A 15,319-nucleotide genomic window follows, 5' to 3' on the forward strand; every position below is an offset into this window, starting at 1 on the left:
AAGAGGCCCAGGTCCTGCAGGGCTACCCTGGGAACCCAACATGGTGGGAACGGCCAAGCCTCTCACTCTGGTGTCCCCCTGACTACCCCCAGGGCCATGCCTCCGTCCTGGGCACCTGGCTGCTCCAGTACCCAGACAATTTCCACCAGCCTCCAGAATTTCCCTGCCTTAAGACCACTGTCGCTTACATAGAGCTGAGAATGCCTGGCTCAGACTTGGAGCAGCAGGCCCACCTCCTCCTGGCACAGCTGGAGCAACTGGAGCTCCCAGAGGCAGAGAGTGATGGTGAGGAGGATGCAGGGTGGGGGATCTGGTGGGTGGGGAGGGGAAGGCACTGGACCCCACAGAGCAGAGGCTGGGAAGACTCCCTGGGGGTGGACTCAGGGACTGAGAGTTGATTGAGTAGCAGTGAGGGCTCCCCTGGCTTTGGGAGACACATGGGAAAGCAGTCCTATTGATAAGAGTTTCCCTTCTTGGAGCCACAGCACCAGCTCCAGAGCCCACTGGGGAAACCCCTCTGGATGGAGAGCAGCTCCAACTCTCCTGCCTGCGACAGCGCCGGAGCCAGAGCAGAGGGACGCGCTGTAAGTACCAGTCAGGCTCTGCTGCCTGCCCTCCCCTTCAGTGCCGGGACGCCCACTGCTCCCGAGGTGTCTGTGAATTTACAATTCCTGATTCTTCTCAGAGGTGATAACACATTACTTGGGACTTATTGTGTCTGGCTGAGTAATGGATGAAGAGAATGATCATCACTATTTTTTCATTTAAATTTTACACATTTAAAAATTAAAAATAAGGCAGGACACCACGTTAAGGCACGCTCCTGGATATGCTCCATGCAGGGGAATTTTGATTTGCAACAGCGGCACCCACTTGAGCTCAGATGAGCTGAAAGAGTCTTCCCAAAATGTATCAGGTGCCGGAGAAGCTGCAGGGAGTCTGAGCCTCAGGCCAGGCACCCCAGGAGGTGCTCACAGGCCCTCCCACCCCTCAGGCTCCCCCAGGAGTGACCCACTGCCCAGCCCATGTCCAGTCCCCAGGACTGGCATCCTTGCATTCAGCTTCTGCAGGGGAAGGACCTCTGCCATTCCCCCAAAACCAGAAACAGAGGGTGGGGAGGCTGATGATGTCCATCAGAGTAACGTCTGGGGATCCTGTGATTGGAGGGGACTGAATGAGGCCACGCTCAGCGACCTCTCTCTTCTCTGCCTGAAGATGGATGCCCCCATGCACACAACATAGGGCCTCACAGGGAGGAGAGTCTAAGCTCTTCCTGGAGGGGGAAAAACAGGAGCCCCTGATTCAACTGGGAGCAAAGGAGAGATCAGAGGACCCAGGGGAAAGGCCGCCCGGGCTGAGGCTCGGCCTTGATGCTTAGGAGCACAGGCTCACTGTCAGTTTGTAGGACTTGGTCTGAAGTGATCACACCCAAGTGTGAAGGCAAAACCAAATTCACCTCGACAAAATGCCTTCAGTACAGAAGCCCAGACAGCCTTTGTCCACTTGGAGGTTTTGGAAGCTTGAGATGCTGTGTAGCTCATGATGGACCTGGGGTTAAGTAACACACTCCCAAGTTCTTAGAAAACAACAAACAAAACCTGTCAGACTGCCAATTCTGCTAAGGGCCCCACCTGGTCAAGCCTCTAAGGAGATGCTCCAGTGTCAGCCAGTCATGGGAAATGTGCAGTTCAGCTGCGAGGATCTGTAGTCAGGCTGCACGGGCCATCCAAGCCCCTTGCAAGTCGCCCACCTATACGTTCTGGGGTTTGGCTTTGAGAAACTCTTCAACCCATCAACCCCCGGGGTTCATACTGTCCAATACAGGTAAAAACTGTGTGTTCATGGTTTGCAGACCTTGCAAACAACAAACCAGCCCTTTTGCTTCAAGACATCCAGATTCTTTTCTGGGATTTAATTCTAATTTTAGGATGACATCTGAAACAGTGCATAACTACTTTAGATTAGTGATGTCCAAATCTTGATTGAGTATTTGCTGTCTGTCAAGTGCTGAGCAGAGAGCAGACTGAGAGCTGACTGAGGAGCTTCCTGGTCTGGGAGAAGCTCTGAATCCACAGGAGAGAAGACATGCCGGGAAGTGCCTGCCATTGTAGGAAAATGGACAGGGCTTGTGCTCGGGAAGTTCAAGGAGGGATCCTAGATTTAGAAGCTGCCTGGGGAGGACAGGATTGGGCTCCAATTTCAGAGATGAAGAAGACATGCTTGTGGAGGAAGCTGGCAGCAGGAGCAATAGAAGCAGGTCCTTTAAGGACAAGGGATCAGAAGGACCATGACGCAGCTTTGAAAGTCATGTTTTCTAACATTTGCAGTGGAGACGGCCATTACACCTGGTAACTGACAAAGTGGCCGGTAACAGAGCGTCATCTCGTTTTTTCAAGTTGGACATCATCTTAGATGAAATGAGACAAAGATGCTGTGTGATACATTTCAAACCTGCGTTGACATTTGATTGTTAATGTGAACAGCAAAGGGCCATGCGTGTCTTTGTTTGGATAGACTCACTTCTCTGCACCAGACACACAGGGCGGGGATGTGGACAAGTGACCCCAGCACGTTCCCCCTCTCTCCCTGCAGGTCCTGTGAGGCAGCGACGTCCTCTCTGTTCTCTGCTGTGGACCCAGGGCCCAGCTCAGGGGCTCCATCAACCCTCCCTGAGGCCCTGCCCTTGGGAAGTGCCTGGTCATGTCATGATCAAGACGAGGACTTTCACTAGAAGGCACAGCCAAAATTTTGATCTCACGGAATTGGCTTTCTCCTAACAGCAAGATGGATGTTGTGTGTGTGTGAATGTTGCCTGTTTGCCATCCATGGAGCCAGCAGCTCCTATGCCATTCCTCATACGGCCACCAGAGGAAGGTGTGTCACTGCCTCTGAGAAACACGCTGCTGCATTCTGTAGTGGTCCTGTCCAATTGAGCCTTCCTCAGAAGATGTTTTAGAAACTGAGGCTTTCTTTAAGCTATAGAGATTTGCTTTTCTTCTTCCATCTCGTTCGGGATCTAATGTAAATCTACTCCAATTCACAAGTAGAAGGTGAGCCACCGAGGGGAAGCTGTCCCTTGGGATATGTAGACATGTCTCATTCTGTGTCCAGCCCCCATCTGTGACCACCTCTGTCCCTTCCTCTCTCCTCCAGCCGTCTGTACATACTGCTTTCAATAAAACACTTTGACAACCAGTGTGATGTTGTAGAGATATTTTAAATTATGTTGTCTTGTGTGTGTGATGTGGATCATTGGGTGCAAGGGCTCTGCTCACAGGACAGTGGGGTTGTCCCTGGATCCCTAGGAGACAACTGAAGGAGGGCAGTAGGTCTCAGTGGGAGTCAATCACCAGGGAAGATCTGCTCAGCACAGCCCAGGTGGGTCCACGCTGTCTCGTATCCTCACAGCAGAGTCTGCTTTCCCCTGGGGAGCTCTGCTGAAGCCCTGTGTTTCCTGAAGGAGCCTCTGGGGCAGAATCAAGAACAGGGATGCTAGCAACCATGGGAGAGGGACAGGTTATGATTCTAATTACCTGATCCTCTGCCTACAACAGCTTTCCCTGTATTGTATTGTGTTCTAACCAATGGTCAGCCACCTGGGAGCAGAGTCTACGCCTTGGTTTCCAGTATATTACAGGTCTCTAGTCCAGTGCTTAGCCAAGAAGACACGCTCGCACTGCTGAATGAATACACTTGGGAGGGAAGACAGGACAGGTCTGCAAATGTATTTGAAATGGGGACTCTCTTGGAGCTGTCCCGACAGGAGGTCATCATACATAGGCATCTTCCTCACCTGCCAAGCCCTTTACACCTGAAGACCTTCCCAGAGTGCCCCTCAGCCAGAACCCACCTGATCCCAGGGGTCTCCCAGGTCACATCTCACCTTCTGCTCTTGCTTCTGTTCTCATTTCGCCCCCCTTGATTGTCCCTTAAGTCTCAGAGGACACCTTTGATTCCCTCAGGGATCCAATATCATAAAATTAGATCGTATGGTCCTAAAGTTCCTTGCTGGGACTAAATTAACAAATCAAGAATCACATGTAGAAACGCAGCTGTGCATGACTATTGCAATGGGTGTTTGTCTTCAGCTTCTTCAGGGGTCAGGTGATGGCTCCTCTAGGCAGTCTGAACTCTAGAACAGGTTCTTCTAACTTCCGCTTGGGGCTAGGAAGCTTGGCATCTTCTATTTCCATTTCCTCCTCATTGGTGGCTTCTAACTTTTCTTTCATGTCAAGATCCTTAATACCATGCATGAATTGGATGTGTTTCTCCAGCATCAGCTCTTTCACAAAGGTCCGCCTGGAGTCTGGGCAGTGTGAGCAGGTGTAAACTTTCCTTGATGCCTTTGTGTTTGATCCGGTTGTGTGAGGGATGAGCTGAAAGATTTTTCACACTGGCAACAGGGGTGATTCTTCATTTGCTTCCCATGCTCCTTCCTCACAGGTGGTCACACCTGCAACACGTTCACCCAGGACTGGCCACTTTTTTTGTTTTCACTGATTTCTTCATAGGTGATGGGGATTCCTTTCCCAATTTCTCTTTCCCACTCATGGATCTGGTGTCTGTGTTTTGATTTGCTGAATTTTGAGTTCCAGGCTTAATGTCAAAGGCAAGTCTATACCCAAGTTTGGAGGCCCTTCCATGCTTTTCGGTGTTCCATGCATAGACGTGATATGGTCCATCATGAGTTGCTTCTGTGCATATAAAAGAGAACAGTCTGGACACTTGAAAACAGACACCTTGTTTTCAATGTGTTGGTCACAGTGGCGATACAGCAGGGTTTGCAGGATGAATATAGTGTCACACATGGAACACTTATATATTATTTTTGGCTCTCTGATCCTGATGCTGGGGTGCTGCGTGTAGGCATGGGAATGTGTACTTGGGGAGGACTTAAATGCCACTGGACAGATAGGACACTTGTAGAAGACTTCACAGTGAGAACCTTGAATGTGAGACTTCAGTGCAGCCATGACAGAGTAGACAACATTGCAATGCAAACATTGAAAACCAACCCTCGCTTGTAGCGTAGACAGTTCTGGTGACGTGGGTGTGGAAGTGCACCGACCTGCAGATGGCCCTGCACTCGGGGCATGTGCAGGGAGATTTGTGCTGATGGATTCTCTTGTGGGAGGCGTAGCTGCACTGGTCAGGAAGCTGCATCTGACAGACAGTGCAAGTCTTTTGTCCACTCACATCTGCAGCCTGCTGGACGTGGGCAGCCAGCGATGTCTCATCCTGGAAAACTTCTTTACACTGCAAACTTTTCAGACTAGGCCTACAGAGCTTGGATGGGTCTTCATCCAGGGGCACAGCTGGAAGGATGGGTGTGCTCAAAGGGGCTGATGTGACCATCTCAGTTACGTCAGACTGAATTTATTTTACAGTGTGGGTGCCAGCTCCCATGGAGCTCAGGAGAGTGGAAGATGAAGCAGGATACTGCTTGATGGAGAAATGAGCATTTGATCTGCTGGGACCGGCTTCAGAATCAAGTGGGAGCCCTGCATTACCACTCCCTTCTTGTGCCCACGGGCATGGGACAGGAGGCTGCACTTGTCAATAATGAGGTTCCTACTACAGTGCACATCACTTCAATGCACACGCTGCATCTGTCCTAGTGTTGGGTCAGGGTCTTTTCAGGGCAAAGGAGTCCCCACACTGCAAGCACTTGTACCCACGGGTTTATAATGTGATGCCCGTGTTGGCAGGAGGACTGAGGCTGGGGATGTAAACTGGGACTGGGCTGACACTGCGCAGCACCTTGTTGAAAGCTTCCACCACAGAACTCTGCAGGGAGGACACTGCCAGGACCTGTGACACCGTTTTGGGTGGCTGTGAGGCCACCGCATCAATTATTGCCTGCTTTATTTGCTGCTGAGATGTGGTGAGCACTTGGCAGAGCTCAGAGGTGGCCTGGGCGCCCTGAGGCAGAAGTTGGCAAGGTGCACAGTCTTTGGCACGAGTTTGGCGTTGGCCAGGCTGGAGGCCAGCACCACGGCAGTTTGCTGCTGGGTGGCACTGGTGGCATTAATGATGGTGCTGTTGGTGCCCTGAATGGAGGCAGCAGGTATGACTGTCTCTATCACCGTCGTGTTGCTGGTGAGCTTCACATTAACAACCTGCGAGTCGGCCGTCTTCACAGCTGACACCAGGAGGAAGGCGGTCACCACAGGCTTGATCATGACCTGTTTGGGCGTCAGCTCGGCAGGGGCAACAGTGTTGGTGATGACCACTGACTGCACAGGTGCCCTGAGGCTGGAAGGAAAGGACAGTGGCTGAGGCTGGAGATGACAGAAGCAACATCACGGACACCACCATGGACCCCGTCTGCTCTGAAGGCTTTTTTCCAGCATCAAGATTGACTTTGGGCAACACCCTCATCACCATCCCCTTGATTTCCCCAGAGGACGTCTTGATGGTTTCGATGCGGACTTTGGGGATTGCTGGCGTCGACCCTGCAGGAGAGGAGGGTGACCCCTCGCTAGTGTTCTCACTGGAGACGCTCTGGGGAACACCCGGCTGCTTGAGGGATGCTGTTTTCATCCCTTGGATGAGACTCCGGGACTCAGGAGACTTTTCAGTGGCTCTAGGGCTGTCATTTACTTCTTTTGGTAACAGAGGACTCCCAGGAGTTGGTCACTGGTTCTTTAGAGGAGTTGGAAGTGGCCTTTTTAGCCCTGAGGGCTGCGATCACAGCTATACAGGAGGAAAGCCTGGAGGATGGCTTGGTCCCTGATGGTGCCACACCACCAAGGGAGCTGTCATTCTTCTCAGAGCTCAGCTTCCCCTCATGGGCCCTGTTTTCAAGTACCCTTTCAGAGTTTTCCTTCAATTTATCATCCATTCTTCTGACTTTAAGAGGTTCATAAACACTAAGATTTATAGAATTTGTTTCCATTTCTCTCTTAACAACACGGTTGTAAGATGTAGAGATTCCAGTTTTGCTTAAGCTTAAGATGTTACCCTTCATTCATTAGCAAGAAGCAGCCAGACTACATACAAACTTACCTGTTACAAGGAAAATACATGGCCTGTCTAAAACGTGTTCTATTTCAAATTTTAAAAATGACTTAAAACTTCTTAAAAAATAAATGGAAAAGCTCTTCTAAGGAGGCTCATCTATAATAAAAAAACACAAAAGAAAATACGTTGCCACAAAAGGAGGAGGAACAGGGAAGTTTCTGACTTGATTTTTGTTGATGGGGCAGGAGAGGAAAGACTACATGTCACCCCTCTTAGGAAACATGCAATCAGTTCCCTCTCCCCCTCTTCTTTATTCCTGTCAAAGTATTTTTGGAATTATAAATAAGCAAGATAATGATATGAATACAATTTCAGAAAAGATCTAATTACAATAGCCAAGACATGGAAACAGCCTAAAGGTCCATCAACAGATGACGGTAAAGAAGATGTGGTAAATTAATACAATGGAATACTATTCAGCCATAAAAACTGACAACATAATGTCATCTGCAGCAACATGGATATTCCTGGAGAATGTCATTCTAGGTGAAGTAAGCCAGAAAGAGACAGAAAAATACCATATGAGATCACTCATATGCGGAATCTAAAAAAACAACAAAACATCAATACAAAACAGAAACAGATTCATAGACATAGAATACAAACTTTTGGTTGCCAAGGGGGTGGGGGGTGGAAAGGGACACACTGAGATTTTAAAATGCAGAATAGATAAACAAGATTATACTGTACAGCACAGGGAAATAATACAAGATCTTGTGGTAGCTCATAGTGGGAAAAAATGTGACAATGAATATATATATGTTTGTGTATAACTGAAAAATTGTGCTCTACACTAGAATTTGACACAACATTGTAAAATGACTATCACTCAAAATATACAAAGAATTCATACAACACAGTATCAAAAAAAATTAAACAATCCCATTTTAAAATGTCAAAAAAATTTTTTTCCTTTTAGAATAAAATGACTGAAATGAAAAAAAAAAGAAAGACCATGACTGAAATTTGGGTGTGTGCCAAACACAATACCTAAAAATCTTTAATTTAAATAGCATGCCCATTAGGTTGTTTTTTTTTTTTTTTGGAGGGGGTGCTACTGAAGGAGCATCTTCTTTCCCTTTGCTTGGTATGTGTTTCTCATTTTCCCTTAAAAATCTCTGGATTTTGAGGAAATAAGAAAAAGGGCTGAGCTGAAAAGATTATATATACTGGAAGGGGAATAAAGATCTTGCAGGGCCTCCAAAGCCGTAATAAAAACTCTGGATTGGATCCTGAAAGTGCTGGTGCCACTAAGGGCCACAACAAAGTGGGCAAGTGTGCATTTGACTACAGTGTACAATATACTGGACTACAATGTAAATATGGAAGAGATGGACAAGGAGGATTCAGAAAAATACACAGGACTAAAGACAAATGGATACGGGGGAAACCAAGGCAATGCAGAAAAGTCGATGGCAAAAGTGAAGAAATGTGAGAGGGTTGATAGATGCCCTTCAGATCACGGTCTTCACTTCTAGTCCTCTAGCCTCAGAGAAGAAAAACTAACCACCCCACTATACAATAGACCTCCCTCCACTCCTTCTTGCAACCTGAATGCCCATGGCAGCTAAGGGGGAAAAACCCTCTCTTTTATTTAAAAATCTGGCTCTTCTACTGGGCCTTTCTGTTAAAAAAGTACCCATCTGTTCCCCTTTTTAAAGGAGACCATCCCAATAGCCAGGACCTGTCCACGTCTGTGCTGATTCAGCCCAAATGTCTAGACACTCACATACTTCTCATAGTTATATAATGATGAACTAAATCTCACGTAGTAATCCCATTTTCCTGGCCAGTGGGTAGATCAAAGAAAAGCAAGTGAGCCAATGTTGGCCAAGGTGAGGGGAAGGCTCCTTTCTGCAGTGGGTGTGCAGGGGTCCTAGGGGAAAGAAACCATTGCCCTTACAAATAAATATACTGGAAGAGACCACCTTCTTCCACTGGACATTAGTTAAGTAGACAAGACACGTAGCTAGAGTCTACACAGGGCCGTGAAGACAGCTAGCAAAAGACAAGATGACATGCAGGGGACAGCAGAGTGTAAAGACAGAAACTGAATCTTTGATGCTCTCACTGAGGCTGGACTTTTGCATCTGAAGCCAGCTGGGCACACGTTGTAGCTGAAGCTCTCTCTGACGTAAACCAAGGCCCCAGTGAATCCATTCCTCCATTAACCTGGGGGTTTCCTCATTAAACCCAATATATTCTTACTGTGAAATGAACCTTCTAAACTTCACCAAATGTGAGAGGGCAAGAAAAAGTCATAAGTTAACTAGGTAATGATATGAAGCTGTCACAATGGAATCTTTTTAAGACACATAAAACAACACTGAACTATTACTTACTGGACTCTCTTGGCAGAGACACTGAAGAAGTAGTGCTGTGTATGAGGCCACGATGCAATCTTCCATGTGTTTCCCAGCATGCTGAAGAGCTGAAAATATTTAAATCGAAAACTGTACATTAAAACACATACACACACACACACACACAAAATCATCCAAGAAACCAACACCTCTGTTAGTTATCTTTCCTTCAAAACTGCTAAACATCAATAAATGGTGCTAGGAAAATGGAATATCCACACACATCAACAAAAAATAACACAAATGGAAGAGGACCTTAATATAAGAGCCCAACCATAAATCCCTTAGGAGAAAACACAGGACTAAATCTTTGTGACCTTGGGTTAGGAAATGGTTTCTTAGGCACAACAACAAAACCACAAGTGACAAAATAAAAAGTAGGTAAGTTGAACTTCATCAAACTTAAAGCTTCTGTGTTTCAAAAGACACCATCAAAAAAGTGAAGACAACTCACAGAATTTACCTGCAAATCAGGTGCTTGATCAGAGTCAAGTCTCTTGAATGTATAGAATTCTACAACTCAACCAAAAAATGACAACCCAATTAAAAATATGGGCAAAAGTCTTTGAGAACTATTACTGTAATTTATGACAATAGCTCTCAGTTTACAAAGTGAGGCCAATAAAAGAATCCCCAAGTTTCAGAACTATAAAAACCTTTAGGGGTCCTATTATTCAGGTGCTTTTCTTTACAGATAAGTAAAGAGAGAACCAGGAAAGGAAAGCAGACCTTGCCTGCACTGGACACATACCTTCCCCACTGCTAGGAAGCCTGTGAAGAACTCCCACAAGCACTGAAATATCAAAGCTTGTCTGCACTGAACTAGAGAGGCCATAAAAACAGCAAGATTATAACAATATATGAATTAAACATGTTTCGGAGGAAAAACAACACATATTTCATTTGAATACATCAAAATAAACACACGTTATTGAGGTCAAGTTCTTCATCATTTTCCACCTGTTTCTTTTCTGTACCATCTATCTTCTCATTTGACACCCACCATATTTCTCCACTTGTTTCTTGCCTCTCCACTCTTATCATGTTGAGTGGTGGGAGCATCTTTGATCAACTCATCTGTTTTATTTTCTGCCAAATGGGCTGTTCTCTCTCACTCAAGGAATAGCTGACAAAGATGAGTTTTGAAGATCATTAGTAGAGATCACCAACCAGCATGAATATATCCAAAGCTAAGTCTCAATTTGCTTTTAAACATCACCAACCCTAAGAAGCATTTGTCTGGTAAACAAGTGTAGATATCAGTAAATGCCCTTGCTCCTCATCCAACTGAAGGCCAAAGCAAAAGAATAAATGCTGTTGAAATTCAATCAAGCAAATTAAGTGCATCTACTAATGATGCTGGCATTCTGTTTATAAGACTGAGAATCTCAATATTTTTTCTTAATTTGGATTATACTGAGAGGAAACTGGAGGAAAAAATACAAATGAAAAGTTGCAAGAATTAAACAATTTTGAAATCCTAGCAGCCTGGATAAATTAACTGGAAGGAAGAAAGAACATTGAAAAAACATAATATTGGGGGAAACTACTGTGGCTTCTTAAAATGAATTTAAAGGGATTAAGAGATAAACAAGAACCAGTAAAAGTAAAAAGCTAGTTCTCAGAGAAAGGCCTAGAACTGGACCTCAACTAGAATACTTAACAATGGAAGTACAATTGTCAATGGAAGGACACATCAAAAACTCTAAAAGGGAACCCCTAAACCTCCTGCCTTCACTCACTTTATTTCCATGTGCTGCTGCAGTGCCGAACGTACAGAAAGCATTTCGTATACTCACTGATATGGCTGGGGAAAACCCTGAGTTACTAATGACAGCTACAGCTACCTGAAAACCACATGCCAAGGAGATCTCAAACCTTTGCTAAATATATACAAGCATGGTATATAAAATTTAATACCCTCAAGAAAATAAAATTTCAGCTTTATATGAAGCAGTATTTCTTAAAATTGGTTCCAGATTCCCTAGGGGTCCCCCAAATCCTTTCAGGAATCTGTGAGCTCAAAACAGCATTCATAAATATATTAAAAGGTCAACTGACTCCTTTCATTCTCTCACAACTACATGGTGGGGGTTTTCCAGAATCTACATGCCATGTGATTATGTTTATACACCAATGGCTAATAGAATGAGTTCCTGAATTTTAGAGTTTTTTGTTTTGACTTTTAATTTATCAATAGATAAAGCACACACAAACAAAAGTTACTTGGTATGCCCAATAATTATTATAATGTATACTTTATATCACATAAAAGTATACAGAATAAAGAAGTCCTGAGATCCAAATGTTTGAAAAGGAATGATAGGCTCCTAGTTATGACTCAAGAAAACATGAAGCTGTTGCAGGTTAATACCTGAAGACACAGATCAAGCATTTCTAGTTTCAGAAAGGCCGAAAGGATTAATGGGTTAGCAAAGGCTTTGGAAAAAATAGTAATAAAGAAAAGGTTCATGATCACTTCTCAACATGTGCAAACTGTCACTTAAGGAAATGACCAAGGTAGCTAGGAACTGGCAGAAAGTATTAAACTGGCAAAAGTGAAAACCAGTAGCAGCCAGCACTGCCAAGAAGCAAAAACTCACATACAGTTTTACAGGGGAGTATAAATCAGCTGATGAGGGAGTATGTGATTGGGGTGGGGCAAGCTGGGGACATCAATTTTAAATATACATACTCTGACACAATTCCTAAGCAAGGAAATTACTCCAAAGACATACATACTTTGAATGGTATACCCCAGTATTTAGGTACACACATCCTGGGCACAGATCAGACCAGTAAGTGATGCTGGAGGACTTGAACCAGATGGGATAAAGCTAAAACTTGATTTGTTGTTAATAATCTACATTTGATTCATAAACAAAGAGGCCTTGTTTCTGTTTTTTGCTAACAATGCCTAAGGAGTGATTACAGTAGTTGAAAACAGTCAGCAGAGTAAGTAAATGATAAGTAAGCATACACAGTCTAACTGAGTGTGCCTCACTGACCCGGTGAGAGAGGAAGAGGAAGAGGACGGGAGGGAAGGTAGGAGTGAGAGAAGGTAACAACAGATGAAGAAACTGGACAGATGTAAAAACCGAAGGTGTTAGTTTGTTTTTAAGTTGTTGCTTACTGCACTAAAGCCTGAACTGCAGGGACTTGTCCAGCCACCCTTGAACTACCATCCCCCTCTCCACTACAGAAGGAAGAATCAAAAGAACATGATGTTTCCATGTTGACAAGACAGTGCCAATTCCAAGCATTATACTCAACTAGATTGACCAGTAGACCTAAACCCTACAAAAGGTAAAATATGCCTGTTACCACAGGTGAGAATTAAAACAAATGAATATACAACTTTTGTTGACAGCCAGAAAACTAATCAGTGTGCTATCATTTTCAGAATGGTCAATAACCAATTTATAATTATAAATAATGGTCTTCCCAAAGAATGATTTCACCACTTTTAGTTCTTATACCCTTTATTTTCACACATGGCCCTCTTGTGTCTGGCTCTCTTGTGCGCTCTAAGAAGTTATATTCATAAGGAATTGATTGAAACTCACAATATATTGAGCAACTGATTCTTAAATCCAAAACTAAGATGAAGTTTTGGTCATCTTAACAGATCAAGTACTCATTTCTGAAATAGTCACTTGAACCCACCAGCCCTCGAATACCAAACCTCTGCCCCTGAGGTAGGTGCCGTGGAACCTGAAGCACACAGCTCACCGCTGTGCCCGTCACGCCACCCTGCCCTCCTGCTGTGCTGCTGCCCGATTCTGAAACAGGGAATGGGAAGAGGATAAAGGTTGTCATCATTTTTATGACACTAACAACGAATGTGTATTAACACAAATATTAAAAATTAAAAATGTATAGCTATTCCTTTATTGAGATACACTGTTGACAATAATATTTCTGAGCCAGGCTACCAGGCTGGTTTTTAAAGTATCAACTGCTAAAAGCAGTTAAATCTATACATGAATAAGTGAATTATAGGACAGCAATTTTAAAATGACGACATTGAGAAAAGAAGAAACAAGGGGAGTAATATTTTTACATGTAATACAATCTTTCAGTGAGAATACATGTAGAAAATACGACCTACCATTATCATTAGTTAAACTGAGCAGCAGCACCCCAGTGACAGCCCTCATGCCGTCTTCTACTGCTCTGCCCACGTGATTGGTGATATTCCGGGGAGGCAGAGGCTGACTGTCGGGTGAGCAAATGCTGTTCTCAGCACGGGTATACTGCTTAGTTAATTCTGTACAATGATGTAACGTTCATAAGAGAAAACAAATTATAGACTATTATGTTAAACAAACATAGTTATATTAAGAATGTCTACCTACTTGGACCTTACTGTTTTAAATTTGTCATAAATGCTGCCAAATTCATCTTTTTCTATTAAAGAACTTCAAATGTACTACCTATTTAATTGTGTACCAACATGTCTGGGTAGTCACACTAGGTGCTAAGATTTTGCTTTTATTTTGGGAAAACTTGATACTAAAGTTTTTTCTGAGCAAAGTTAAAATTATAAATTCAATGCAGATGTTTATAACTTTACTGCCCACAGCTGTCCCCCATTTTACAGAACTCTCCAGTGTAACAACCTACCACAACCCATTCCCCAAACAAGTAAAACATTTAAAAGCTAACACTGGGCACTTCTGAATTTCAATTAGATGTTTTTTCATTTCAAATATAAGCTCTTAGCTTAGGTAAAGAATATTATTTATATTAATATTGCATAATAACCTTGTATAGATAAATATTAAATACTTCATAAACATCAGAACAAACCAAGTTTTTTTATGGAGGTACTGGGGATTGAACCAGGACCTTGCGCATGCTAAGCGTGTGCTCTACACTGAGCTGTACCCAACCCCCTACATCATACTGTTTAACATGAGGTCGTTTAACTGACATGTCTCCTGGCAGTCATACAAGGGTAACATCTATAGCCAAGGGTTCTCAAGATGCTACCCAAAATAACAAGGAAATATAATCTTTAAGTGGGTCTAGTATTTCTGAAAACTCTGTAAATCACCATGTCCATTGACTTCAAAGTCTATGACTCTGTCAGCTGAGTCTTCATGTATTAAAAACCACACAAAACCCTTAAAGAAAACTGTACTACATCTGACTGCTCTTCAGCTGCTCCTTAAAACGTACGCTCTGGTTAAGAAGTGGTTCCTGTGTCTGACATGAAATAATTTATTCTTTAGAAGTTTGGGGATGTTCACCAGAATTGCCATGCTGTTACTGTTAACTCACAGGCTTTAAGGAGCACTGAGCTAATAAAGCTGCTGGGAGGTGAGATGGGAACAGCAGGAGAATATTTAATTGTTCAATATGCTGTCCCTGCTTTAATCAGGGTTCTGCTGAAAATTTGGAAAAGCCACATGAGTGGTCTTTCACAAACATCCAATTCTGACCTCTACTGCCTCTTCTAAGACATCTGACACAAAGGTCCTAATCACAAAGGTTCCTAACTGCCTCCTTTTAGAAGGCACGTGTCAGGGGTCGTGAAGTACACAAGACATTTTCAAACTAAGAAACAGATTTTAACTTGCAAGAATATACTTTGGTAAGGGAGGGTAAACTTGGTTACAGAACAACCAGAATATGCCTTAAGGCTACCTAAGTGTGATATAATTTATAAATATAAGACAGAGATGACAAAGAAACCTACAGATTAAAAGCAAATCTATTAGAAACTAGAGACTCCTAGAAATTTGAGACTATTGGAAATTTGAATAATGACTGCACATATGATAATATTAAGCAATTAATAATTTATAAGTTATGAGAATGGTACTGTGGTTATATTTTAAGAGTCCTCTTTTAGAGATTATACACTCAAGTACTTATGGATTAAATGATTAGAAATCTGTAAGTTGCTTCAAAATAATATAGAAGGG

At 43.7% G+C, this 15,319-nt stretch overlaps 1 protein-coding gene across 1 annotated transcript in view; it reads right to left on the reverse strand.

Moving 5' to 3' along the window:
* Nucleotides 1–3,704: 3,704 nt before the first annotated feature.
* Nucleotides 3,705–15,319, reverse strand: part of LOC116279493 (zinc finger protein 532-like) — a 52,221-nt gene continuing 40,606 nt past the window's right edge. Inside the window, exons 8-12 of the mRNA XM_072970907.1 lie at nt 13,498–13,656; nt 13,053–13,168; nt 10,138–10,208; nt 9,366–9,454; nt 3,705–6,255 (exon numbers count right to left, since the gene is read on the reverse strand). Of these exons, the coding sequence (XP_072827008.1) occupies nt 5,865–6,255; nt 9,366–9,445 (471 nt within the window). The 5' untranslated portion in view covers nt 9,446–9,454; nt 10,138–10,208; nt 13,053–13,168; nt 13,498–13,656 and the 3' untranslated portion in view covers nt 3,705–5,864. The remainder of the gene's footprint in view (nt 6,256–9,365; nt 9,455–10,137; nt 10,209–13,052; nt 13,169–13,497; nt 13,657–15,319) is intronic.

The sequence above is a fragment of the Vicugna pacos genome, chromosome 11 (assembly GCF_048564905.1).
Source record: "Vicugna pacos chromosome 11, VicPac4, whole genome shotgun sequence".
Taxonomy (NCBI): Eukaryota; Metazoa; Chordata; class Mammalia; order Artiodactyla; family Camelidae; genus Vicugna; species Vicugna pacos.